The sequence below is a fragment of the Myotis nattereri genome (assembly GCF_964212035.1).
Source record: "Myotis nattereri genome assembly, chromosome: 15".
Taxonomy (NCBI): Eukaryota; Metazoa; Chordata; class Mammalia; order Chiroptera; family Vespertilionidae; genus Myotis; species Myotis nattereri.
The window spans coordinates 5,748,034-5,774,967 of record NC_138090.1 but is presented as its reverse complement, the minus strand read 5'-3'; the positions used below and the strand labels follow the sequence as shown (position 1 = coordinate 5,774,967).

At 57.3% G+C, this 26,934-nt stretch overlaps 1 protein-coding gene across 1 annotated transcript; it reads right to left on the bottom strand.

Moving 5' to 3' along the window:
- Positions 1-1,270: 1,270 nt before the first annotated feature.
- MMP2 (matrix metallopeptidase 2) lies at positions 1,271-25,364 on the bottom strand. Its single transcript, XM_081108442.1, has 13 exons — positions 25,021-25,364; positions 21,742-21,968; positions 20,405-20,553; positions 19,405-19,533; positions 19,024-19,197; positions 15,871-16,044; positions 14,167-14,340; positions 12,053-12,208; positions 10,927-11,062; positions 9,123-9,259; positions 7,937-8,096; positions 3,628-3,737; positions 1,271-2,131 (listed from the first exon to the last, which is right to left on the bottom strand). Exons 1-13 carry the CDS (start codon positions 25,183-25,185, stop codon positions 2,028-2,030), a joined length of 1,995 nt encoding a protein of 664 aa, XP_080964568.1. The 5' UTR covers positions 25,186-25,364; the 3' UTR covers positions 1,271-2,027.
- Between the last annotated feature and the right edge of the window lie 1,570 nt (positions 25,365-26,934).

The following is a 26,934-nucleotide window of genomic DNA, read 5'->3' as shown; positions in this document are numbered from 1 at the left end:
ATCAGGCAGTAGGTCAAGTAAGGGATTGGGCCCCAAGCGCATGCTGAGCCCAGAGCTCTCCGCATCACGGGCATTCGATCCATGTGGGCTGAGGTGAAGGAATCAGAAGGTGGCCCAGCGTGCCCCCAGCCCAAGACCACAAAGGCCACCTCTGTGGTCATGTCAGTTTCACTGAAGACAAAACCACAAGGCCGCCTCTCCCTGGGCCCTGCACCCAGCGGCCCTGGGGCACACTGAGCCCATCCCGAGAACAGGGGCTGAGAAGAGTGTATTGCTGGGGTAGTGGTTTCATTGAGTTTTGTCCCAAGGCCTCCTCCAGGCAGCCCTCCTGGACCATTATGGTGCAGGAAGCCCCCCATGAAGCTCCCAAAGGGCTGACCCCAAGTCTCAGCACACTGCCCAACTGAAGAGTCATCCTCTCTAGGGACGTTATGGGGGCTCACAGGTCCCAAGGGTCCCTATGAGTCTGGCCACCTGTGGCAGAACCACCCACAAGGAGCACCGGGCCAGGGAACTAGGAAAGTGGCCCAGACCTTGAGTCATGTGAACTTCAACTAAGTGGCGCTGGGACCCTGGGCAGATGTTGCCTCTCTGCAGGCTTGTCTCCTCAGAAAATTCAGAATCACCTCACAGTTCTCATGAGGCTTGAAGAGCTACACGTCAGGACAGGAGCCCCAGTGCCATCACGCCCCTCCCTGTAGGAGCCCCCGGGAGCTGACCCATTAAGAGAAGCTGTGCGGCATTTCTCCCCTGGCTGTGTACTTAGGGTGGCTTTCGGGGAAGCGGAGAGGGTAATGCTGCCGCTCTAGGCTCTGGGCTGAAGGCTATTACTCCTCCTCTAGGTCATCTTTGGCCTCGACTTGGGTTGTTACCTAATAGCTATGGGATCCTGGGCAAATCACTTTTCTCTGGGCCTCAGTTTCCGCATCAATCAAAACTGGCCATGCTCTCTTTAGGTTGTTGTAAAGGTTCCATGAGATGAAACATGTACCGTGCCTGCCACATAGTAGGCCCCCTATTCATGGCGGGGATGTTGGTCATCCGTGTTAGCACTGGGATTATTGTTCATGAAGAAACTGCGATTCAAAGAGGCTGCAATTACACCCACAGCATCACTCGCTGCTGCTTCAAGCCCCTCCCCCTGGGACAGAGGGACCCCAGCACACACCTGGCGACCTCTCAGAGGTCACCTGTGCCCTTCAGGGAGCAGAGGTTGAGACCTGGCAGGCCTCCTCCTCCGGCGGGGGCTATACACACGGAGGCAAACACGGCCACTCAATTAGTGTCTTTACTCGTACTGTTGACATTTCCCATGGGGAATTGTTGAAGGGCGAGGAGGGGAGGGCGGAGCAGGGAGTGTGGCTTGGTTTTCCTCCATCCGGTGGAGGAAGTGAGGGGACAGGCTCGGACTAATGGAGGGAACAAGGGCACCATCGCAAGGCGGGCGGAGACGCTTCACCCAGTGACTTCAGACGGCCCGAGTCCTTCTGCCAGGAAATGCGATTTCAAAGTAGAAAAGTAAAAACAATACAAAACAAAAAACGACGGAAAGAAAAGGGCAAAGTGCATACAGAGAAGCTCTAAGGCAGCCAGCAGTGGGACGCCGGGTGTCTGGGTGGCCGCCTGGCCCCGCCTCTCCCCCAGGCCAGGCCGGGCCGGGCTGTTGGGCCACCAGTGCCCTCGTGAGACAGTCCCTGTTGGCTGGAAGCCACAGAAGGTTGTGGAGGGAGGACAGCACCAGGGTGTGGCAGCACCAGGGCAGCCCCGGGCCGGGCTGCGTTGAGGAGATCAAAGCCTCTCTTGGGAGTGGCCTGGAAGGCTGGTGGGCTATGGAGGGATAAAGCGCCCCTTCCCTGGGGCACAGGGCACAGTCACTCTCTGGAATCTTCTATGACCAGGTGGCGGTGAGAATGCTGCTTAACCACAGAGCTGAAGGCTGCCAGGCCCGTCCGGGTCCTTCCCTGGCGCGCGGGGCCCGGCGTGCAGAGCGTGATGGAGACGCCGGGCCGGTGGGCGCTGCGACCAGCTCAGCAGCCCAGCCAGTCGGTCTTGATGCTTCCGAGCTTCACGTTCCTCAGACTGTGGTTCTCCAACATCTGGTAATAAGAGCCCTTGAAGAAGTAGCTGTAACCTGGGAGGACAGAGAGGAGAGGCTGTGAGCACCCAGGCCTTCTGGCCCTGGAAGGTTCCTGGGAGCTTTGAAAGCCCGCGTGCCCTAAGGAAGAAGCTTTTAACCCGGAGGGGACCCTCCGAGGCTGGGAAAGGGACACGGCTGTGGGAGTAAGCTCTCGGAGTCGTCTTCAAGATGGGAATAGAGATACCTCTTAGGGCCTGTGGTGAAGCTGAAATCAGACAATACGAGCTGCTACTAATGTACTTAGTACCCCTCTGAGTACCATCCCTAAACCGGAGGCAACAAACCAGGAGGCTGCTCCTCCCAAGGGCCCACAGATGGGTTTTATTTGGCGCACACAAGGTGTTTTTTTGGTGGTTGTTTTGTTTTATTTTGAATTCTGCATAGGTTGCTACCGTGTCAACATCTGTACGTGTCACAAGAAAACACAGACTTTTTCTGCTTCCTTTGAAAAGAACTGGAATATCCAGCCACATCGGGCCCCCTCCTTGCAGGGCAGCCATGATCAGAAGCAGAGAAGCAACTGTGCATCCCCCGTCAGTGAGCCGTGTGCTCTCTGGTTTGCCACAGACCCCACCACTCCCTACTGTCTGCCTTGCCTGCTGCTCTCATTTGTGCTACCGGCCTGGCCCCTCTGGGCTTTGGAATCTGTGACTCCTGACATACATCACCTCGTTTACTTCCTTTAAAACCCTGGCACACAGTAGGTGCTCATTGGTTGTTTATTCCTGAAGATCATCCTTAACCCAGCACCCGATCGCACACTGCTTTTCGTTGGACAGGTAAACCTTTAGCCACTAGAGGTCAGGGCCGTGTGCTTAGCCAGCATATGATAGGGGCTCAAAAAAAAAAAAAAAAAAATCTTCGTGGAATTTAATTAAAATGCTCTCTAAAAAGCCACGCTGGATCCCTTCCAGGGCCCTAGAGACTCCCAGAAGCCTCCTCAAGGATATGGCTTTCAAACTCCAAATTCTACCCCTCGATGACACTGGCTGTTCTGTCCAGCAAGGGACCCGGGGCACAGTGAGTTGAACGGGGACCTTTGCCACATCAGCAAGAGGCCATGACCAAGCTGGTCCTATCTCAAACGGAACCATCCTTCTGCTGACAGGAGGCAGTGACGAGGCCTCCGGTGGAACCCAAAAGGGCCTGGATCAAGCCCCAGAATGAATGCAGGGCACAGAGCCCATGTTCCAGGCACCCCACAGGCCTCCCGCCCCCCCACCCCCTTCCCTGGCTCCAGGCCCTGCAGCTGTGAGAGGCCTCTCTGGGTCTTACTGCCTGGAGCCTGCTGCGTGAGCAGAGGTCAGGGGTCTGGATGCCTTCCCAGCCCTGGCTGAAGGGCCCGGTTTGTTTTCCCCGGCCCCACCGGCCTCCCTGCACAATGAGGGAGTGTGTGCTTGTAGGACAGGGGCCCTGGAGGCGGAAGGGGGAGGGTTGGGTGGGGGGGCTGGGGGGGGGCTAGAAAGCAGACAGAGGCCGGGGCAGCTCACCACCAGCCTGCAGGTCCACCGCGGCATCCAGGTCATCGGGAATGGCGTTCCAGGCGTCTTCGATGAGCTTGGGGAAGTCGGGATCCATTTTCTTCTTCACCTCGTTGTATCTGCAAGGGTCGGGACATGGTGAGCCAGTGGGGCTGCCCTAGCGGCTACCCCTCCCCAGACCTGGATGGAGGGCCCCGCTGACGGCTCCTGGGTGGGCCCGGGCAACCAGACCTTGCCTTTCTGGGAGGCTGCCAGCTTGTCAGAGGTCTGAACCCCAGCTCTCCAGCTCCCTCATGACGTGACCCTTCACAGTCCAATAAAAACCACCTGGTGATTACTGCTCACGTGCAAGCAGGGTGTTAACAACTTTTCATTTCCCTTCTCAGCCCATCCTTATGACCATCCTACAACACAAGGATTCCCGGATACCCAGTTCACAGACCAGAGGCTTAGAAAGGGTGCCCAGCTTCTGAGGGGAAGTCCAGCCCAGGCCTCTCTGAGCCTCGCTTTTACCAGCTGCAAGATGGGGTTCTATTTCCTCTAATGCAGTGGTTCTCAACCTTCCTAATGCCGCGACCCTTTAATACAGTTCCTCATGTTGTAGTGACCCCCAACCATAAAATTATTTTCGTTGCTAATTCATAACTGTAATGTTGCTACTGTTATGGATCGTAATGTAAATATCTGATATGCAGGATGTATTTTCATTGTTACAAATTGAACATAATGAAAGCATAGGGATTAATCACAAAAACAATATGTAATTATATATGTGTTTTCCGATGGTCTTAGGCGATCCCTGTGAAAGGGTCGTTGGACCCCCAAAGGGGTCGCGACCCACAGGTTGAGAACCGCTGCTCTAATGTCTCGATTACTGTGTACACCAAAGGAAATAACACATGCCCAGAGCCTATCCCCGCATCTGGCAGCTTATTTGGGACATATTAGCTCCTTTACAAACTTTGATCCCCACGGCAACGTGACGGGCACTGGACGCGGCGTGCCCATCGCCCTCTCTCTGACTGACTGGGACACATCGCTGTCTTTTCACCTGTCCGTGGAGATGACAGCGCATGTCCTGGGGGCTGATCTCGCCCGGGACAGTGAGGTGACCCTGCAGGTTAGTCACGGGGCGCACAGCTCTCCCTGCCCGGCCTTTAATCCGGGTAGAGACTTGAAGTATATGGTTGGCATTTTCCACGTCCTGGCTAGCGATACCCCGTCTTTGTCATTTCAGGAGAACTTTTTAAGTGCTGGGGTCCTATGGATTCCTCCCCTTCTCCACTGATACCCAACCTAGTCATCATTCCATCAGTATCTCATGCGCTCCCACTCCGTGCCTGTGGATAGCACAGCACACAAGACAGCGTCTGGCCTTCGTGGTGCTAACTTCCTGGCCAGCTCTGTGTCTGAGGGCCATCCTGGCCACAGCCACGCGTCCCTTACAGTGGGGCACAGCTGACGCTTCGTCCCCACAGCCGGCCCGACCACCTCCAGCCCAGACGCCAGCCACGGCTTCCCCTCTGAGCTCCCTTCTCCAGGGGTCTTCCTCTCGCCCAGGACGCCGAGAGCTGCCAGAAAAGCCTGCCTTCATCCCAGCCCCATCATATGACTTCTTACAAGACCCAGCACGCTTCCTCTGACCTGGGGTCCCTGTACCCAGTGTCCCACTCAGAATCCCAGCACACCACCTCCTCACCTCCACTGAGCCCTTGGCCTACATCCTCTAAAGTGAGGGTGGCTCAGGGCTGGGTGTCCTTGAACGTGCCCTCGCTGCTTTCTCGCTCCACCCACAGACGTTAGGGCGGGCAGGCAATAACCCCATTTTCTAGATGAGGAAACTGAGGCTCAGAGAAGTAACCCATTTGCTTCCACGTTCCTTTCCCCCGGGAAGAGCATGGCACCATGGCGGGAGGATGTGCTCCGAAGGGGCCCCCATCTCTCCGCCTTCTCTCTGTCCCCAGAGTCTCCTCTCCAGTGTCCCCGCTAGCCTGTGCGCTGCTTTGAAAGGTTTCCGTGACTCTGTAAGCCCCCGCGGCAGCTGGAGACATGGCCGTCAGGGACACAGGTTCCACGGGTGCATCCTTGAGGCACACAGGACTCAGTCTCCACACCTGGGAAATGGGCCTAATACGCATACCTGCCTCCAATGAGAAACAGAGGTGGCACGCGCAGCCTCAGGCCCGGCACAAAGCACGGGGCCCGGCATGAGGACCGCCGTTGTTTTACCCAAGTGTGTTTATGTCTCCTGCTGTCCCCGAGGCCCCACACGGCAGGGTGACTAAGTCTTGACCACCGTCTTCCACCCTCTGGCTCAGTGCCTGGCACACAGGAGATGTTGAATAGATATTTGAGGGCTTCGTGGAAGCTTCCAGAAACAGGGGCTTAGCACTCCCTGGCATGAAGGAGGGGATGGCCAGGCTGGAGGCAGCTACTCGTCCTCTGTCGCTCTGGGGCTCTCTCTCGTTCTCCAGCAAGAGCAGGGGGGGTGGGGGGGGAGGCCTGGGGTCCCTGCAGACTCGGCACCAGGACCAGCATCTCTAGCTCATGGGAGCGAGACCTGGCCCTTCTGGAACCGGTGCCCAGAGCCTCGGAGGGAACCTACAGCTCTGCCACTTTTAAGAACCTGGATTCCGGAAGGTGAGCTTGCTGCGGAAAAGGACTGGGATGCAGTAACTTGGCTAGAAACCCCAGCAAAGCACCGTCACGGCCTGTGTATATGTGTGTGGTGTGTGTGCACACATGCATGCATACACGAGTGTACGCACTCATGTTCATATGTGGATGCATCTGTTCCTATATGTGGACATACCCAGAGTGCGTAGAATATGTCTGTCCAGCCTGGCTGGCATGGCTCAGTGGTTGGGCGTCGACCTATAAACCAGGGGGTCACGGTTCGATTCCCAGTCAGGGCACATGCCCAGGTTGTGGGCTCGATCCCCGGTGTAGGGTGTGCAGGAGGCAGCCAATCAATGATTCTCTCTCATCATTGATGTTTCTCTCTCTCTCCCTCTCCCTTCCTCTCTGAAATCAATAAAAATTAAGATGCCACGATTTAAAGACACTAGGGTTTAAGACTCATGTCTGTGAACCTGTGCCTGTCACTGCCCACATGCTAAGGTCAGGAGATCCGGACCCGGCAGCACACGTGTGCCCGGGAGGGCTCCAGGGGCGGGAGCCCGCCCTGGGTTTCCTGGCTGGCTGCGTTCTTTCTGGAGGCTTGAGATATCAATCAGCTTAGGCTGCTAAGTATCTTAACAGCATGTCTGGAATTCCACCCTTCTGAATGCCTGGGCCGCCAAGGGTGGGGTGGTGGGCGGGAAAGTGGGAGAAGAGAGGGCCTTTGGGAAGAAAGCAGGATTGTGTCAGGGATGACAGACCCAGGGCCGGAAGCAGCGGCAGCCACAGAGGAGCCACAGAGGAAGGTGAGTGGGTGAAGGCAAATGACCCTTAGGGTGTCATGGAGGGCCCCAGGGTGAGGGGACAGGAAAGGCAGTTACGATCCTGGCTCTGTGACCAACAACACACCTTGAACCACAATTTCCTTCCCTGGGAACTAGGACAACATTCAATCACCCCGAGGCTGCTTCTCACTGACCATTCCTAGCTATGGGGCCGCTGCCCCTTAACCTTGACCCTGACCGCTCAGAACTGTACCCTTCCCTTTAGATAACCTGGAGCAGAGAGCTACCTGTTGGCAAGCTGGCCCCTGATTCGGATGCTGGCTCCTGGGGGAAGCTGGTGCACCCATCTCTGCCTTCATCCTATTGTGCCCTCTCCCATCCCTGCCTCTACCACCCCATTTCTTAAGACCCCCCACTATTTTGGGGGCACAGTGTAGAATAGCAAACAGCATGTTCTCGGGAAGCCAGAATTCCAGGGTCCAAATCCCACACGGCCACTACCTGGCTGTGTGACGTTAAGCTACATACTGAACCTCTCTGAACCCAAGTGTCCTCATCTATAAAGTGGGAATGCTAATAACACCCATCTCCTAAAGCCCTTGGCGTAGTGTCTGTAGGAGACGCTATCGTTTTTCTTTTCATTACCCTTCCTTCAGTGAATCAACCCAAATTGTGAAGCTCCAGGCCAGACGTGGGCCCATCAAGAATTCTGAGACGGGGAAGGCGGTTCTAACCAGAATTGTAGCCATCATGCGCCTATGTCACCCCTTGATGACTTCTCCAAGGGGCTGCCGTCCTGGCAGGTTAGAGACCACAAAGGGGACATCCAGGGCCCACCGGCCTCCGAACGTGACCCAGGAGGCGTGAAGTCGCCGTGTCTGTGGCCACGCAGCCGACTCTGCCGCCCTCCTTACCTCCAGAACTTCTTCCCAGCAAAGATGTATGTCTTCTTGTTCTTGCTCCAGTTAAAGGCAGCATCCACTCGTTTCACACTGGGGGGCAGCCCCAGGCTGGTCAGCGGCTTGGGGTACCCGGGCTCCAGGGTGCTGGCTGAATAGACCCAGTACTCATCCCCTGGGTGGAAGCAAAGAGCACGTCAGGGACTGGTGCTGAGATGCCCCGGCCAGCCCGTTCCTCCCCTCATCTGTCTGCCGGGCGCCCCGCTGGGGCCATTGTCAGCAGGGACACGCCTGGAGTCAGAGGCCCGACCAGGGCCCACGTGGACGGGGTTACAGTGGGTTAGAGAAGGTGCCTGGCCAAGGAGGGGAGGAGTCCAGCCCTCACTCCACTCACCAGCCATGGACTGTGGATGCCACGCCTGCCACGTGGGAGCACTTTTTCTAATTTGTGCACAGGAGCCCTGGGGACCAGTACCGCCCTGGCCACAGCCCACGATCCCTAGGGTAGAGCCTGGGAGGCGGCTGGCGGAACAGGTACCCAGTGTTGGCTGAGCCTTTGTGGCTCCTCCAAGAAGCCGCCCCTGTGCCCCAGCTCTGACCTGCCAGTCCTCCCTCCCGCCTCCTGGCACTGACTGCAGCCCCGTAGCAGCTGGTTCATGAGCTCTGTGGGCAGAGGCTGGATCCCCAGCCCAGGGCAGGTGCTCAAATCCACGCTGGATAAAAGCAGGGCTCCCCAAACATTAGTCACGCGACTCTCTCTTGGGGGTTTTGACCACCTGTAGAGACTCCTTGTACAATTATTTACTTTCAAGGAATTCATTTTGCAATCTTCAGAAATACGTTCATTTTAAAGTTTAAAAATAGAAGCTAATTGTGGTGTGTTTTTTTAAAAATTCCCACTAAAGCTGTTGTCTGCTAAAGGCTCTAGCTGGCATTAGAGCCACCGGCACGGAACTGCCATGTTCCTTCTGGAAAAGGAATCAGAAGGAGAGAGAAAGAAGTCAGGGTAATGACATGCTCGCTCCGCGGGCCATGCTCTCTGACGCTGGTGTCTGAGCCGGCCGCCCGGACGAAGCCCACGCTTTCGGATGTGGTGGTTGGAAGAATGGTTCCCTAACATGGAGGGAGCGCCCGCAGGTGCCCGCGAACCCAGAGGCAGGGCCCCAGGACCCGAGGGCCCGGCAGCATCCTTCCCACACACCTGCAAAGAACACCGCCTTCTCCTCCTGGGGCGCCTCGTACACAGCATCGATCTTGTCCGGAAGCTCAGGCCAGAACGTGGCCACCAGCAGGGGCCCCGTGGGCTTCTCGCCCAGCGACACCGTCCGCCAAATGAACCTGAGGGGGAGGGGGACAGTGGAGCGGAGGCGGCCCTTCCCCAAAACGTAGGGACCGGACCACCGTCCAACCCCACCAGGCTCTCGGCTCCTCCCCGAAGCAGCCAGGAACTCGCGCATCTCTGGGGGCTGTGCCCTTGCAGTTCCCCCCGTCTCACGCACCCTCCCAACCGGTCAGCCCATCCCTGTCCATCTGACTCCATGTCTCCCGAGGGCTGCCTCCTCCCAAAGCCTCCTCCATCTGAATGTGTCCACGAAGCATTTTGCTCATTAACGCTTCGGCAACCACGTCTTTCATCCTGCCCTGTGCTGCTGTTGGTGTTCTCTGCCTCAGTTTCCCAAACCAGACTCACGATGCTCAACTTGAACGTGCATCAGAGTCATCAGGGGGATCTGCTAAAATGCAGGTTCCTGGGGCCCACTCCCAGAGATTACAGGCCGAGGGCCTGGGGGTGGGAGCACCCACCCATACTTTTCACACACACACCTTAGAGGGCTTAGGGTAGAAGGCCCAGGGACCTCTCTGAGAACACGCATCTAGGCATTAAGGAGCCTCTCTACCCCCAGCATCCCGTCCCCCACCCCCAGCTCCTAACGCCTAACCAAGTACTTGGCACCATTGGGACACACGGACACTGTGCCAGGTGGTGTTCTAAGCGCGGAGCTCACCAAACCCTTACAACAGCCCTGTGAGACAGGTGGGAAGATATGTCCCGTCTTATAGATGAGGAAACTGAGATAAAGATACATCATTAACTGGCCTATGATTGGGCCACCAGTAAGTAGTAGGTCTGGAATGCTAACCCAGGCCGTCTGGCCCCCGAGCCCACTGTCAACTAGTATCTCTATGGATGGATGGATGAATGGACGGATGGGTGAATGGAGGAGGAGGAAGAACTGATCACAGATGATAGATGCATAGATAATGGATGGATAATGGGTGGATGGATGGATGGATAAATGGATGGATGGGTATATGTGCGTTTGCATGGATGGATGATGGATAGGTCCTTTAATGCAGCCCTAATACCATCTGCCATTATCCAGGAGGGCTAGGGCCACTGGATGGGTCTCAGCCCTTGGTCAATTGAGTGGGAGCCTTTAGAGCACATAGGACACCTCCTTTCTCTACCCTGTGGTTCCTTGCTCCCTGGACATGAACAGTTTGGCCACTGGAGGTCAAAGCCATTCTGTGAGAAGGCCTGTGACAGCCTGCATGATTCTTTCCGATGTTTCCTCATCCCTCTGTTAGAAATACAGAGCGTGTCTGTTGCCATGTGACTGTCCGGGGCCGCCCCTGAGGGTAGGCCTTGGGCTTGGCCCTGTGACTCGCTTCAGCCAATGGGATACCCTCAGACGTGATGTGAGGCGTTAATGGTGCTTGTGCGGCCTGACTTGGCCTCCTGTGCTTTGCCATCTGCCATCTGCGGCCACAAATCCCAGGAGGATGTGACAGCAGCGCATGCCCACCCACACTGCAGCCCGAAGCCAACACGCCTCGTAGACCCACAGACTGTGGGGGTGAGCCACTGAGCTCCAGAGGTCACCGACATGCAGCTCAACTAGGGCCCTTCTAGGAAGTGTCTAGTGGGGTCCCTGTGTGAGGGCTGGGGTCCAAGCAAACGGGGCCCGGGCGGAGGACAAGAAGCCCCCCCCCACCCCACTCACCGGTCCTTGAAGAAGAAGATCTCCCCTCGGATCTGAGCGATGCCATCAAAGACGATGTCTTGTGTGCAGATCTCGGGAGTGACGGGTCCCAGCGTGGGGGCGGGGCCGGGGCCGGTGTCAGTGTCAGGATTGGGCCCTGGGGGAGGACACCTGACCTCAGACTCTCCCCAGCCCCAGGGGTTCCCCGCACCAGGCTGAGCCCCCAAGGCTCCCACCCAACCTGTTAGGGATCCGAAGAAACACTATTCTGGCCTTAGTGTGAGCCGGGTAGGAGAGGGAGACGATGCCTGGACGTGGGGAGCAGGGGGGGGGGGGCGGGGGGGAGGGAAACCAGCATCCCATGGCCCTTCACACTTATAATGCTCCTCACTGACGCCCCCCGAGTCAGACCCCACTTCATCCCTGGGAGGCAGGCATCATTATCACTCCCACTTCACAGATGAGGAAACTGAGTCCAGAGAGGTGAGGGGCAGAGGCAGCATACAGCCCGGCGCCTCCCCCTCCATCGCGGGTTCAAGTTCACTGCTTGCTCCCCCAGCCTCTCGGCTTAAGCACCACTTTCACTCTTTCCGACGTGGTCCACGCAGCACCAGTACCATTATGCACCTACTTTTTCCAAAACATGGACTTTACTTTTCAGACTCTAGCCCCGTGGCAAGCACTAGTCATGAAGAAAGCCCTGGTCTCAGGTCCTAGTTGTATCGCTCCGACTACACATGCAAGTAAGAGTCATCAGAAAACTAGAAACCTGCATCCCTGTGTCGTGAAGGCCATGGCAACGCTGGGAAATGCTACCCTGCGTTTAGCTAAGTCTCCTGGATCCGAAACCTCACTTGGTGGCTGCAACCTGGTGACCCTGGGGCCAGGAAGGTGACCTGTCTCAGTTTACGCCTAAAAGATGGAGAGCCAAGAGGGGCGTGAGCACTGATGAGATTTGGAAAGGAAAGGAGCTGTCCCCGGTCTCCTTGGAGGGATGGCCCCTCCAGACCAGTCAACATCGGTGCCTCCAGCCCTTGTCCCCTGCCATCTGGGAGAACTGGGACTTTCCCGGTGCACCCCCTGCCCCTCCATCCCGGGCTGCACGGCCTCCCAGACCCCTGCCCCAAAGCCCCGAGCTGAAGCTCACCGTAGAGCTCTTGGATGCCCTTGATGTCGTCGTGGGACAGGCGGAAGTTCTTGGTGTAGGTGTAGATGGGGGCCATCAGGGCTCCGGGGTCCTGCGAGTGCTCCAGCCCCATCGCGTGGCCGAACTCGTGAGCTGCCACCAGGAACAGGCTGTACCCTGAGGGCCGCAGGGAGGGGAGGGGAGAGGAGAGGAATGGGGAGACGAGAGAGGAGTCAGGCCTTGGCTTCAGAGACGAGGACTTTGGAGGCCATCCTGTGGTGGGGAGAGGGCCCTGGGAGGGGCACGGGTTGATGTTTCCTGCTCCTGAGAATTCTGGGGTGAATAGACTAGGCCTATTCCTCTCACGCAGGGCAGGCTGCCCGTGTGCTACAAAGGAAAAAATGAGGCATCTGCGAATCCGCTACGTAAAGTCCCACGGGTTAAACATCGTGCCTCCTGGCGTCTTGTGTTTCTGTATAGAGACCACGGAAAAACTGGCTCTGCGGTCTCCAAACAGGTAGGAGGCTGGGGACAGGCTGGCCCGAGGGTCCCCCACTCCTGCCCCAGGGACAGCAGGAAACGCCATTCCCACGTCCAGGGGCTGCCCAGGCTCAGCCGCGGACCAAGGGCAAACCTGTGGTGAGATGAAGTGTGTCCCTCCAGAAGGTGGGTTCCAGCCCTACCCCAGAGGACCCGTGAAGGTGACCTGACCTGGAAACAAGGTCTCTGCAGGTCAATTAAAATGGAAAGCCCGGCCGGGTGGCTCAGTGGTTGAGCATCAACCTATGAACTAGGAGGTCACGGTTCGATTCCTGGTCAGGGCACATGCCCGGGTTTCGGGCTTCATCCTCAGTATGGGGCGTACAGGAGGCAGCCGATCCATGATTCTCTTCCATCATTGATGTTTCTACCTCTCTCTCCCTCTCCCTTCCTCTCTGACATCAAAAAAAATACATATTTTTTTAAAAATATTAAGTCATACAGGGATAGGGTGATCCCTTAATGCAGTAGGACTGGCGTCCTTATCAGAAGAGATACAGAGACGAAACGGAGGGGAATGGCCACGGAATGACAGAGGCAGGAGTGGAGTGATTCCCCGAGGAAACACGGCCCGGCGGACACCCTGATTTTAGCCTTCCAGCCTCCAGGAGTACCAGAGAGCGCATGTCTGCCGTTTGAAGCCACCCCGTTTGGGGTGCTCACGGGAAACTAACAGAGAGCCTGGGTGCATCATGCCAGGCTGAATCTGGCAGATGGCGAATCCCACCGTTAGGGAGAAGCTGGAGCAGAACAGGTAAAATCGGGTATGTCCTCGCCTGGCTTCGGGGGGACTAAGACAAACTCCGCTGGCCATCTCTGTCAGCTGGCCTTCTCCAAGTTCCATGTCGTTGTGAGTCAAAAGGTGGAAAAGTAACAGAGACACGCACCTATTTCTGGCCGGCCCAGCACCAGCCCTCTCACCTGGCCATCCTGACCCATCAGTGAGTCCAGTGACCCTGAGCCCTACAGATATAAGTGGGCACAGCACCCTGCTTACTGCACTGACCACACAGGAGGGTCACGGCCTACCTCCTGGTCACGCCCTCACCCCACTGGGAGTCTGGGAGGGCAGAGAGCTGCTCGGGCCGGCTGTGTCTCTGCACCCCCATGCACAACGTGGTGAAGGATGGTGCCTCGGGGAGCGTGGGGGGGAACGGAGGGCTCTGGGGCTCTCCCCTGCTGCGTGGAGGCGGGGTGGGAGCAAAGATGAGCGCCTCTTGGTCTCCCCTCTCCTCCCGCCCACCCCCTCCCGGGAGGCAGCTGTCTGCTGGAGTGGGGATGCCGGGTAGGAAGGGGAGTACCAAGCCCAGAACGGGGACACGGTGGGCAGTCTCGGGGGCAGCAGGTGCTGAGGAGGACGGGGGTCTTCCATCGGCAGCCATGCCTCTGCCTGGATGGGCGTGGTCTAAGCAGGGACACGCGTCCACCAAGAGCAGGCCGTGTCCCCACCGTGGATGGGCAGGACCTGAGCAGGGTGGTGTCTCTACGCTGGTGAGTGCAGGGCTCTCTCTGTGCCTGAGGTGGGTGGGCACTCGGGACGGCTTCCCGCCCAGATGCGGGGTGTGGGCGTCCGGGCCCCACGGCCGGGCCGGTACCTTGGTCGGGACAGAAGCCCCAGGTGCGGTCGTCGTCGAAGCTGGCGGTGGTGGAGCACCAGGCCTTCCCGTCGCTGCGGCCGTCACTGGTGCAGCGCTCGTACTTCTTGCCCAGGAAGGTGAAGGGGAAGACGCAGGGGGCGCCGTTGCCGTTCCCGCCGATCGTGGACATGGCTGTGGGGTCAGGGACGCCGGTCAGGGCCGTGAGCAGCCTGAGCCCTCCGCCACCGGGGACAGCGACGTGACGTGGACATTCACACACCCCCTGAGCCTTCGCCGGAGCAAGTGATGGATGCACGGCTCACCCACCCACCCGACAACCCTGTGCGGTCGGGACCGCGCCACCCCATTTCACCGATGGGGAAACCGGAATGCAGGGAGCTGAAAAAATACTCCCTGAGCCCTGGCTGGTGTGGCTCAGTGGATAGAGCGTCGGCCTGCAGACTGAAGGGTCTCAGGTTCGATTCCGGTCAAGGGCACATGCCCCGGTTGCGGGCTTGATCCCCAGTGGGGGGCGTGCAGGAGGCAGCCGATCAATGACTCTCTCTCATCACTGATGTTTCTCTCTCTCTCCCTCTCCCTTCCTCTCTGAAATCAATAAAAATGTATTTTTTTAAAAATTGCCTAAGCAGATACTGCTAGGCAGGGTTCAGCCTTCAAATCCAGAGCTTTGGTCGGGCTCCATGGACGGGGACCGAGGGACCAGAGGCGAAGGGGCTGGGCAGGGATAAAGGAGCAACGCCCTTCGCTGGACCTGCAGCCCCGCCGCAGAGGGCCCTGGGGAAGCCTGCCCGCTCCCTGCAGACAGGAGGTGCTCACACATACCCGCTGGATGAAGGGAGGGAGGGAGGCGAGGAGGAGGAAGAGGGCAGACGAGAGTTTGTGCTGACAAAGAAAGGCGGGGAAGAGAGACTTCAAGATCCAATGGAGGCCCTGACCAGTTTGGCTCAGGGTCCCAGGTTCGATTCCGGTCAAGGGCATGTACCTTGGTTGCCGGCACATCCCCAGTCGGGGGTGTGCAGGAGGCAGCTGATGCATGTTTCTCTCTCATGAATGTTTCTAACTCTCTATCCCTCTCCCTTCCTCTCTGTAAAAAAAATCAGTAAAATATATATTTTTTAAAAAATCCAATGGAGGGACAGAAAAGGACCTGGAGAGCATTATGCTGAGCGAAATATGCCGCTCAGAGAAAGGTACACACCCCGTGATCTCACTCATAGGAGGAATCTAATGAACCAAATAAACGGATGATCAAAAAGAGACCCAGAGACAGAGACGCACGGGACAGATTGAGGAGCCTCAGAGGGAAGGCGGGGGCGGGTGGGTGGGACGAGAGCAACCAGCGAATGTGTCTGTGTAGATGCATCACCCGTGGACACAGACAATGGGGTGGGGAGGGCCTGGGGGGGAGGGAGAGGCTGGAAGAGGTTAATGGGGGGAAACGGGGACCTAGGTCATACTTTCAACAATAAGGTTTTTTAAGAAGGAAGAGGAGGACTGGTCAGGGAGGCTGAGGGAGTGTGGGCCATGCAGAGGGGGTCCCTGGCGGGCCCGACACCGGGCAGCACCGATCGGGCTGGAGTGGGGATTGGTCCCAACGTCTGTGCTGCTAAGTATTCTGGCAGAGCCCGTCCTGGGGAAAGGAGGCGGGGCTCCTGTGAGTTCTAGGGAAGGCGGGGAGAGGCGGGGAGAGGGGGCACCCACCGGTCTCAGGGCAGAAGCCGTATTTCTTGTCACGATCATAGTCCTCCGTCGTGCTGCACCAGCGGTAGCCGTCGCTGCGGCCCTCGGTGGTGCAGCTGTTGTAGGTGGTGCCCTGGAAGCTGAACGGGAACTTGCAGGCCTTTCCATCGCCGTTGCCACCCATGGTGAACAGGGCTGGGGTGTGTGTGGGGGGGAGAGGGTGCAAATGTGAGACAGGCCACCCCCGGGCACCTGCGTGGGCACAGAGCTGGCTGGCCACCAGCCTGCCGGTTCACCTGTGCGGTGATAGCGTTGTTAAAATATTAAAAATGGCCCTAGCTGGTCTGGCTCAGCGGATAGAGCATCGGCCTGCAGACCTAAGGGTCCCGGGTTCGATTCCAGTCAAGGGCACGCACCTCGGTTGCAGGCTTCTCCCTGGCCTGGGCCCTGGCCGGAAGCCCACGCAGGAGGCAACCCATTGATGTGTTTCTCGCACATCGATGTTTCTCTCTCTTTCCCTCTCTCTTCCACTCTCTCTGAAAATCAATGGGAAAATATCCCCAGGTGAGGATTTAAAAAGAAAAATTAAAAATCACCGATACTGGTTGGTAAGCTGCTGCTTCTCTGAGCTCCTGGGGACCTCCCCTGGCTTCCTGGTCAACCCCAGCCATCCCCTGGGCCCTGACGGACCCTCACCCTCATGGTGAACTGGTGGCACACAGCAGGGAGCCCCCAGGAACCCTGCTCCAGCCCCAAGGTCACTGTCCACCTGCCTGGTCGATGCCCACACCACGTGGGTCACTAAATACATCATCCATGGTCGGCAGGACCGCCAGAGTCTCTCCATTTGATAGATAGGGAAACCGAGGCCCAGGGAAAGCTGATTCCGGAAGTGCTCATGGTCTCATGGTCACATAAACGGAAGAACTGGGTGAGGGGTGTCACGGAGAGCCACAAAACACACGAATGTCCATCTCTCTCTTGTGCGCACGCGCGTGCACACACACACACACACACACACACACACACACGAGGCTTCACCTCCTCTCACCCCAGGCGATTTCCTGTGGTCCCTGGAGGAGGAAGAGGGAGGGAGAGAAGTGTCTTTGGTAACCTCCATCCACACTGACCTCCCCGAGACAGGGCCATGACTGGAGAATTGGGGGGAGAGAATGGGGTTCAGAGTCTGGGCTTATCTGTCCTGGGTTCTTTCCCTGTGGCCCGTGGCCTCATCCACCCCAGAGCTACACAATGGTGCATCCCTGGGATTGCCAGCTAGCAAAACCACAAGTGCGTAACGAGGACCAGCTGTGCACAGCCGCGCCAGCGGTGACCTCACCGGCCCGTTAACTCCACCGCGACCAGAATGGAGCCCAGTCGTGGCACTCAGGCCCCCATATCCTCACTGGTTCCTTCTCCCCAAACAAGAGACCTTCTCCTGCCCGGCTCAGTGTGGCTCAGTGGTTGAGCGTTGACCGATAAACCAGGAGGTCCCGGTTCAATTCCTGGTCAGGACACATGCCTGGGTTTTGGGCTCCATTCCCGGTGGGGGGCGTGCAGGAGGCAGCCGATGGATGATTCTTTCTCATCATTGATGTTTCTCTCTCTCTCCCTCTCCCTTCCTCTCTGAAATCAATAAAAACATATATTTTTAAAGAGAGAGAGAGAGAGGGGCCTTCTCTTGCAATGCCAGCAACAATGGGTAAGAGAAGTGGCAACCCTGAGGCCAGATGCCCTGGTGGCTTCCGTGTGGGGACAGGCAGAGTTAACGGCCACGCCGCTGGCTTCCCATCGGCTGTGTGTCTACCGCCCAGGAAGCCCCAAACTCCTCTCAGATCCTGACCCCAACAAGGATGAAGAGAAACAGACACTGACTCAGCAGTCAGGAGGGGCTGAGTAACACAACATCTGCCCCCAGATGCAAACACGTGCGTGCTGTGCGTACTTGCCTCTGGCTAGATACCAAGTCAATGGCCAATGTCCCAGGCCGGGGAGAACCCAAACTTATGAATTACAGCTGTTTTCGCTTCGAGCATCAAGGCATTCTTTTCTCATCACAAGGGTTGATGCATGGGAGGGGGGCACGGCACCTGAATCCCTCCTGGGAACCACAGCATGCATAACAGATTTCTGTTTAAAGTTTCCGATGTATTGATGGCTGGAACTCTCACTTCATACACAAAGTATCACATGGGCTTTGGTACCAAAAGCATAAACAGAACCCTTCTGTCAAGATGGCTGGGGGTCAGTATTCAGTTGCCATGGAGCCAGATGGACTCACAAACATGTCGCGTGACAGCCAAAAAGACAAAGGCATGTGCGGGTCAAGGAGTCTACGGGGCGGGGGAGAAAGAAGTATTTACAAAAACGCTTGGGTTTTCTCCCACTTTTCTGGCTTTCAATCTCCAGACTCATCAGATAGGATGACTTGACAGAGTACGAAGGTACATGTACTGTCATCCTCAGATTTCTGATTAAAAAGTGTGTCAAGGATATTTTTTTAAAAGGATTGTGCTGGCCCCTTTAAGAAGGTTCCCCTCGATTTGGCTTCACAATATCTGAAAATGTTATGTTTTGAGCATTGACAAACACACACACACAAATACCGGGTCAAGACACAGAGATGTAGACACAAGCAAAAACAGACAAAAGACCAAGAGAGGCAGATGGAACGGTCCCCATACACAGACACAGACACACACACACACACACACACACACACACACACACTAGCAAAGTTGGCATCAGAACCAGGAGTAACGGCTGAAATTCCAGGGGTCGGTGTCCCCCAGCCAGGTTGGGTACCAGCCTTGGGGTCCCGAACCCCATTGCTGGACTTCTGATCCATCCCTGAGCCTCTCTCTCCTCGCGCCCCGGAGCCCCCAATCCTGCCTGGAGGGTACCGAGTGGTTCTTGAGAGAACCACTGGGCACGTGAATATTCTAAGGTCCTCTAAGGTGTGCAAGAAAAAAATCATCAGCACATCACACCTGTGACTTCGCGTATGTCCTTGCTTATGGCGAGACAGAAAAAGGAACTGACTTAAAGAAAGCATAAAGTAAATAATCATACAGGTGAGAGGGACAGTAGGGTGGCAAGGGCTGCCTGGCCGTGCCAGGCCTGGGCAGCGTGGATGCCGGGGGACAGCAGGGAGCCTGGGGCCAGAGGACTCACATTCATGGGGGCAGAAGCCGTATTTGTTGTCCTTGTCGAAGTTGTAGGTCGTGGAGCACCAGAGGAAGCCGTCCGAGCGGCCCTCGTTGGTGCAGCTGGTGTACTCCTTGCCGTTGAACATGAAGGGGAACTTACAGTACTCCCCGTCGGCGGTGCCGTACTTCACTCGGACCACTGCGGGGCGACACAGGGTGGGGCGAACCTCTCTAGGCACCTTCTCCAGAGACCAGAATCCTGTGGGGCTCCCCTCCCCCTCCCATCAGAGTAAATGGAGGTGCCCAGGGTTGTGCGGGGGGAGGTATGGTCCTTGTTGCTAGGTTACAGGGAGACAGGCAGAGGACTGGAGAGGAGGCTGGGGCACGGGGACGGCCACTTTCTTACCTTGCCCTTCTCCCAGGGTCCACAGCTCATCATCGTCAAAGTGGGAGTCCCCCCCAACACCAGGCCCGGGGGCGAAGGCGTGAGCCAGGAGCCCGTCCTTGCCATCAAAGGGGTATCCATCTCCATGCTCTGGAACACATGGGGTCTCAGCTTCTAGCTGCCCCCCTGGGCCCTGACCCCCAGCCACACCCCACCCACCGGGCATTTGTCCCCTTCCCTATCCTGTTGGCGTTATCCAAGACTGGGACACAGCAAGTCAACAGAGAGTTGCTGACTTGATGGTCAGCATCCTGAGGTCTTCATGGTCAAGTCTATCACCGACAGTCACACCTCTAAGCCCCAGGCCTAATGGCCACCCAGGTCCATACCACACACCTCCCCCCCTCTTCCCGGCCCCCGCATCACCATTCTACTACTCACAATGTCCACACCGCCTACCTTTATGTCTACACTACCGCCAGGGCTCACACCACCCTCCCACACGGCGCCAGTGGCCACGGGTTCTTGTCCACTCACTCTCCTGTCTACACCGCTCCATTCTCTCTGACCTCCTCCCAGGCCTGGAGGACCTCAGGGCGGACCCGTGCTACCCAACAGAACTCCCTGCGATGACGGGACACAATTTGTGCTGTTCATCACCAACCCGCCCTGTGGCTACGGAGCCCCTGAAGTGTGGCCCGTGTGACCGGGACACGGCACCTGGATTTACTGCATTGAAACTAAAGGAAATGTAACCAGCCCGCCATGTGTCGGAGCTGCTGTGCGGGACGGTGCGGGAAGACCCCGTGCTTGCAGTTGACGCTGCCTCCAGGGAGTGACCAGTGCCACGCCATCTGCCTCACATCCACGTGGCTCCTCAGCGCCCGGTCCCCGCTACGCCACTCGGCGTCCACCCCTCCTCCTCTCCTATCTCAGCTGCTCCCAGGACCCCGGTGCTTCTCCAATGGCTGGATCACCTCCGTCTCCACACCGAGCCCCTGCTGGTCCCAATTCTCCCTACCCCAGCGGCCGAAGTTGATCATGATGTCGGCATCTCCGTCGTGGATACGAGAAAACCGGAGGGGGGTTACATTGCTCCAGACTTGGAAGGCACGGGCGAAGGCATCATCCACCGTCTCGGAGTCAAGGTCAGGGGTGTAGCCAATGATCCTGGCGGTGGGAGAAGTGCACAGGAGTGAGCAGGCACACGCACGCGAGTGTGTGTGCGTGTGTGCAGGAGCGCATGTGAAATCGTGCGAGTGCACCGATGTGTGCAAGGGTGGCGCGTGTGCTCGGGCGTGGGAGTGTGTGCAGAAGCATGGGAGGGGTGCAGGCGTTTGCATACACGAGTGTGCACAGGTGCACACACATGTGCAGGTATATGTGTGTGCGTGGTGAGCAGAGCCCCCTGGGAGAACAGCCCGCCCAGAATGCCTTGCATCCGAGACCAGCCAACATCCTCGGGCCTTGTCTCAGGACTCTCACCCACCCCTTCTCGCTGGGGGGCGCACAGGGCATAAACAGTGCACATGGGACTGGGGCAGAGCTCTCTTCCTGGAATCCAGCACGAGCCACACGGAACAGAGGGGCACGGCTCTGCCATAGCTCTGCCCCCACAGAGGCCAAAGACAAACAGGCCTCTGCAGAGGGTCATCCCAATCGATAACGGATGACAACTCCATCGTATAACCAATTAGCAACCGATACCCCATTCTCTCCACCTGCCCCAGAGAGTAACAACCAGGAGTAACAGTGACTGGCAGGTATATGACACTGTTGCTACACGCCGGACACAGAAATCCCTTTACGCCAAAACCGGTTTGGCTCAGTGGCTAGAGCGTCAGCCTGGGGACTGAAAGGTCCCAGGTTCGATTCCGGTCAAGGGCATGTACCTTGGTTGCGGGCACATCCCCAGTAGAAGATGTGCAGGAGGCAGCTGATTGATGTTTCTCTCTCATCGATGTTTCTAACTCTCTATCTCTCTCCCTTCCTCTCTGTAAAAAATCAATAAAATATATTTAAAAAAAAAAAAGAAAGAAAGAAATCCCTTTACATACGGGACCCAGCTTCGTTCCCAACCAACTTCCCAGGAAGGTCCTGTTTTAGCCCCATTTTGCAGATTGGAAAGCCAAGGCGCAGGGCATTGAGAAATAAGTCACCCAATGCCTCATGCCTAAGTGTGAGGGTCAAGTTCAGGTCTGTCTGACTCCAGCTCCTAAGAACTCTGTATGCAAACGCCTTAAGACTCCGCGTCCTCACAGGACGGACACCTCCTGGGTCCCTGGAGCGGGGCGAGGTCCGAGGAGACCCTGTGTCCCGCCGCCCAGAGGCCCCGCCACCCCAGCCCTGCCTCGGCACCTGTAGGTGATCGCGTTCTTCTCCCACTTGGGCTTGCGGGGGAAGAAGTTGTAGTTGGCCACGTCGGGGTTGCCGCAGCGCGGCTTCTTCATGGTCGTGATGGTGCGCTTGTCGAGGTTCCCCGTCTCGGGCAGCCCGAAGAACTTCTGCATCTTCTTCAGCGCGTCCTTCAGCCCAATCAGGTTGCACTTGTCCTTGGGGCAGCCGTAGTAGGTATTCAGGTATTGCTGGGAGAAAGAGCGCCAGAGGTAAGCAGCCCCATGAGGGCGGCATCGTCCTGACCAACGCAGGCTGTGGTCACCAGCCCCAGCCCGGCCCCGCAGGCCAGAACAGGACATCTTCCGGGGGCCCACGGGCACTGGGGGGAGTGCTGGGTTCCCAAACCAACTTTGACGCCCAAACCAACTAGCTGAGTGACGTAGTAGCTGTAGAGAGTATGACGTCAGGCTGTAACCCTAAAGCTCACGGCAGCTCTATAATGTGGTTATTATCGCTGTCCCCATCATACAGAGGAAGAAACGAAAGCACAGAGAGGTCAAGACACTTGCCTAACATCACACAGCTCACAAATGGCAGAGCTGGATTCGGACCCGAGCAATCTGGCTCCAGAGCCACGCTCAGAACTGTAATTCACTACCCCTCTTTACCTCCATCGTCTCTTTTACTCCACCTAACGATGGAATTATGTTATTTTTCTCATATTTCTTACATGGAGATTCGAGGGCTATGTGCATGGGTGGCAGCAGCAGACAGACCTGGCTCCAGACCCTGGATCAGTCATTCCCAAAATGGACTTCAGGGACTCTGATCCAACTGAGGCCTCTGCAGAGGGTCAGGGACCAACCAACTCATTCATTTCTTCACCAAGTACTTTTTGACACCTGCCATGTTCCAGGCCCTGTACTAGTGTGCTGGGGTAAACTGGTGAACATGACAGGTGTTTCTAACTATGTTTTTTATTGATTTTTTTTAGCGGGGGGAGGGAGAGAGAGACAGAGAAACATCTATGAGAAGGAACCATTGATCGGCTGCCTCCTGCATGCCCCCTACTGGGGACCGAGTCCCAAACCCAGGCATGAGCCTAGATGGAAATCAAACCGGAGACCTCTTGGTGCATGGGGTGATGCTCAACCCATTGAGCACACTGGCCAGGGTGCAACAGAAATAAATGCAAAATTAAATGCGATGGGTGCTGTGTTGGAAAGGTGAAAGCAGCCAGGAGACCTTAGGATAGAGGCCCTCACCACGTTTGGAGTAGTAAGTAGTTAGGAAAGGAAAATACGGATATAATCTATATATATAAAAGGCTAATATGCAAAATGTCCCCTTGGGAGTTTGACCAGAGACTGACCACCAGGGGGCAACACGGAATGAAGGAAGTCTCTTACCGGGAGCCAGAAGGCCCCAATTGGCCCTGATTGCTGGCCAGGCCTAGGGACCCTATCAGTGCACGAATTCGTGCACTGGGCCTCTAGTAATAACAACAATAACAATGATGACTAACACCGAGTGCTTACCATGTGCCACTTCGGAGAGTGTTAGATTAGCTTTAATGGGCACCGTTATTGCCCTTAGTTTGCTGAAGAAGCTGGCACTGAGAGGTGAGGTCACTTGCCCATGCTTACGAGACCAACTGGTTTGTGCACCTGGGATGGGAAGCCAGGCAGCCCAAGTGCAGAGCCTGCTTATCAAGCTTCCCACTGCCTTGCCTCTGGGCAATATGGACTCCCTTATGCTCTGTGGAAGGTGGGGGCACCTGGGTCGCTTTGTCAAGGTTCCAAAGCCCCACCTCACCCCTAACCAACAGCCACATCATGATGCCAGCCGGCTCCAGACCCATGCCCGGCCGAAGTGGCTCAGTGGTTGAGCATCGACCTATGAACCAGCAGGTCATGGCTCGATTCTGGGTCAGGGGACATGCCTGAGGGGGCTCGATCCCGTGTGGGGCGTCAGGGGGCAGCTGATCAAGGATTCTCTCTCATCATTGATGTTTCTATCTCTCCCTCTCCCTTCCTCTCTGAAATCAATAAAAATACATTTTTTTAAAAAAGAGAGTATCAGTCCCTAAAAATGTAAGCTCTCTCAACCCATTTATCCAAAGGGGACAGAGGCTTCGATGCTGGAAAGGAGGGAGGGATGTTACATGCTGAGAAGGTGTTCCCAGGGTGACCCACGGGCATAGGAGTTCTGTCTTGAGTAGCGTGGGGACCAGGCTGAGGGAGAATTGGGGGTTTCCTGGGGGGCGGGGTGAGGGAGCAGTAAGATTTCAGATGTCTTATGGGCTAGGCTAGAAGGAACATCTTGAGGAGTCCCCCAGCTCGAGGCGCCAACAGGTTGAGAGGTGTTGCCCTTCCACTGTGCCCAGCCAGGCACAGGCGCTCACAGAACAACATCCATGGAGCCGCCGCTGGGAGCCCCGCCAGGAGGGAGGGCTCGCTGGCTGCTTTCCCACCCGCCGGGCGCCTCCGCCCCCGCCCCACGCGCCAGGCCTCCAGCGCCCGCCCCTCCCTCCGACCCCGCGGGCCACCTCTCTCCTGTCCCCCATCCCTTTGCAGAAGTTGCAGAAATTCGAGGGGACTTTCCAACCGGAGATCCTTCTGGCCACCTTGTCCACCGGGCCAGGCGAAAAAGATGCGCTCTCGGCGTCACTCCTGCCCCCAATATTTGCCCAAAGGTCCCTCGAGCGGGCTGCCCAAGGCCCCTCTCCAGATGTGTGCCAAAGGTCCCCCATGTTTGCCAAGCCCCGCTTGGCCCAGAGCTCCCAATGTGTGCAAGAGTTTACCCAAATCGCGTGCCACAGGAGCGCCTTTCCAAAGTGCCCAGGGCTTAAAAAAACCTCCACCATTTGCTACCGGGACCCCTTTAGGCCTTTTGCCAAAGGCCTACCAAGATGCTCGCCAAAGGGTCCCTTCCCCCATGTGTCCAAAAGTTGTTTACAAAGCCGCCCCTTGGCCAAATCCTTCAGCTACTAGACAATGTCCCGGTTATTTACAAAGGAGCCCTTTCCTGCAGTTGGCCAAGCGCCCCCTGCCCTCCCCCGCGTCCCACGCCCCCCTGCCGTGTCCGCAAAGTTTCCAAGTTGTTTATCAAAGGCCTTCGCCACTCACCAAAGCCCCCCTGCGGTTTCCAAAACAGACCCCACCTCCGGCTGGCCCGGGACGCCCCTCCCCCACGCTGTGTGCCCCTCGGGGGAGGAGGAGGTGCAGCCGGGAGGCCCCCCAACCTCGCCTAACAAAGTTTGCTGAAGCTTGGCTCCTGGAGGCCCGCGGAGCCACTCACCACGGCCATCTCTTTGTCCGATTTGGGGGCGACATCACCCGGGAACTTGATGATGGGCGATGGCGCGGCGGCGATGGGGCCCAACAGGCAGCCCAGGACGCAGAGCGCCCGCAGCGCGCCCCGGGCCACTGGCGTCTCCATCATTGCGCTCCCGGGCCCGTGCATCGCCCCGGAGGTCGCTGATTCGGGTTCGAGGTGTGTGGCCGCGCCGCCGCCTGGCTGGCCTGGCCCCGCCGCGCAGCGCTGCGCTCCGAGGGGACTGCTCGCCTCTGTGGCCTCGCTCTGCCCGGCTCAGCTGCGCGTGGCCCGGTCCCTGCGCCTCCGTCTGCGCCGCTGCCTGTGCCGCCGGTCCCGGAGTCCCTTTGTATTTTTAAAGCCCCAGATGTACAGCCTCCAGCCACCCCTGGGGGAAGTCTGGATGCAGCGGAAACAAGGGAGGGCAACCGCCAGATGTGGCCGGCTGGGCTGGGAGGGCGTTGGCAGTGCAAGGAGGTAGCGGTGGTGTGGGGGGATGGGGCGGCGCGCGCAGGCCCGCCCCTCACTGCCCTATTCGCCCTGTGCTCAGTCTTTCTCCTCTTTTTCTCCCTCAGCCCGTTTCCCCCGCCGCCTGCCGCTGCTCCAGGCCTCGGCTTGCACCATCAGCTCGTGACCTCTCTTCCCCTTCCCCCCGAATCTGGGCACAAAGCCCGGGGACCCCCTGCGGAGAAACATCTGGTGTGACTCTCCAGGATCTGGGGTCAGAGAGCAGCGGTTCTTGGAGGGACGCAGGCCGGACTGCACTCCCAGCGACAAGGGTCAGAGATGGGGAGACAGGGTCAGAAACAGATCGGCTGCATTACAGAGGATCAGAGAGGCTGTCGATGCTTAAGGTGGAAATAGAGATGGTCAGAATGGGAAAAGATGCAGATACAGTGAAGGGTCCTTCTTCCTTCCCTCTTTTCCTTTTTTCTTCTGCAAATACTTAAGCATTTCCTGGGCCTCAGGCATAATGCTAGGTGCTAGATATGCACTTGGGAACACACAAGTGCTGATCAATGTCCCTGGGAATGTCCCCCCTGAGCTCTCCGTAAAGAGAATTAATTGGGTGCAAGGCTGTGATGGGGAACTTCATCCGGCTGGCCGTGGAACACCTGGCCAGGGCCTCTAAACAGCTCAGATGGGCCAGGGAGACTTCCTGCGGGAAGTGACTTCTGGGCTGCGGCCTGAAGGGTACAGGACAAAGGAGTGTTCCCTCGGTGGGCCTGGGTGGGTGGCACAGCTGTCTCAGGCACCGTCTAGGGCAGCGGTTCTCAGCCTGTGGGTCGCGAGCCCTTTGGGGGGTCGAACGAGCCTTTCACAGGGGTCGCCTAAGACCATCGGAAAACACATCTATCATTACATATTGTTTTGTGATGAATCACTATGCTTTCATGATGTTCAATTTGTCACAATGACATTGGGGGTCACCACAACATGAGGAGCTGTATGAAAGGGTCGCGGCATGAGGAAGGTTGAGAACCGCTGCTCTAGGCCAGTGGTCGGCAAACTGCGGCTCGCGAGCCATATGTGGCTTTTTGGCCCCTTGAGTGCGGCCATGAAGTTTCAATCGCACTGTACGTGCGCGCCCGCACGTTGTATTTTGTGGAAGAGTCACACTCAAGGGGCCGCAGTTTGCGGACCACTGGTCGAGGGCATCATCTGGGAAGGTCCAGAGATGAAAGACAGCAAGATGCCTGCAGGAGGACGTTCCCTGCCGCTGAGAAAGGGGGGGGCAGAGTGAGGGGGCAGGCCCGGGGGTCATCAGTGGGGACCCGTTTGAGGAGCAAAGTTATGGGCTGAAAGGCTCAGCAACGGTCCGCTTGTGAGGGCCTGGGGAGCGGGGGGGGGGGGGGGGGGGGGGGGCGGGGGGAGGGGGAGCATGGTCCTGAGTCTGGT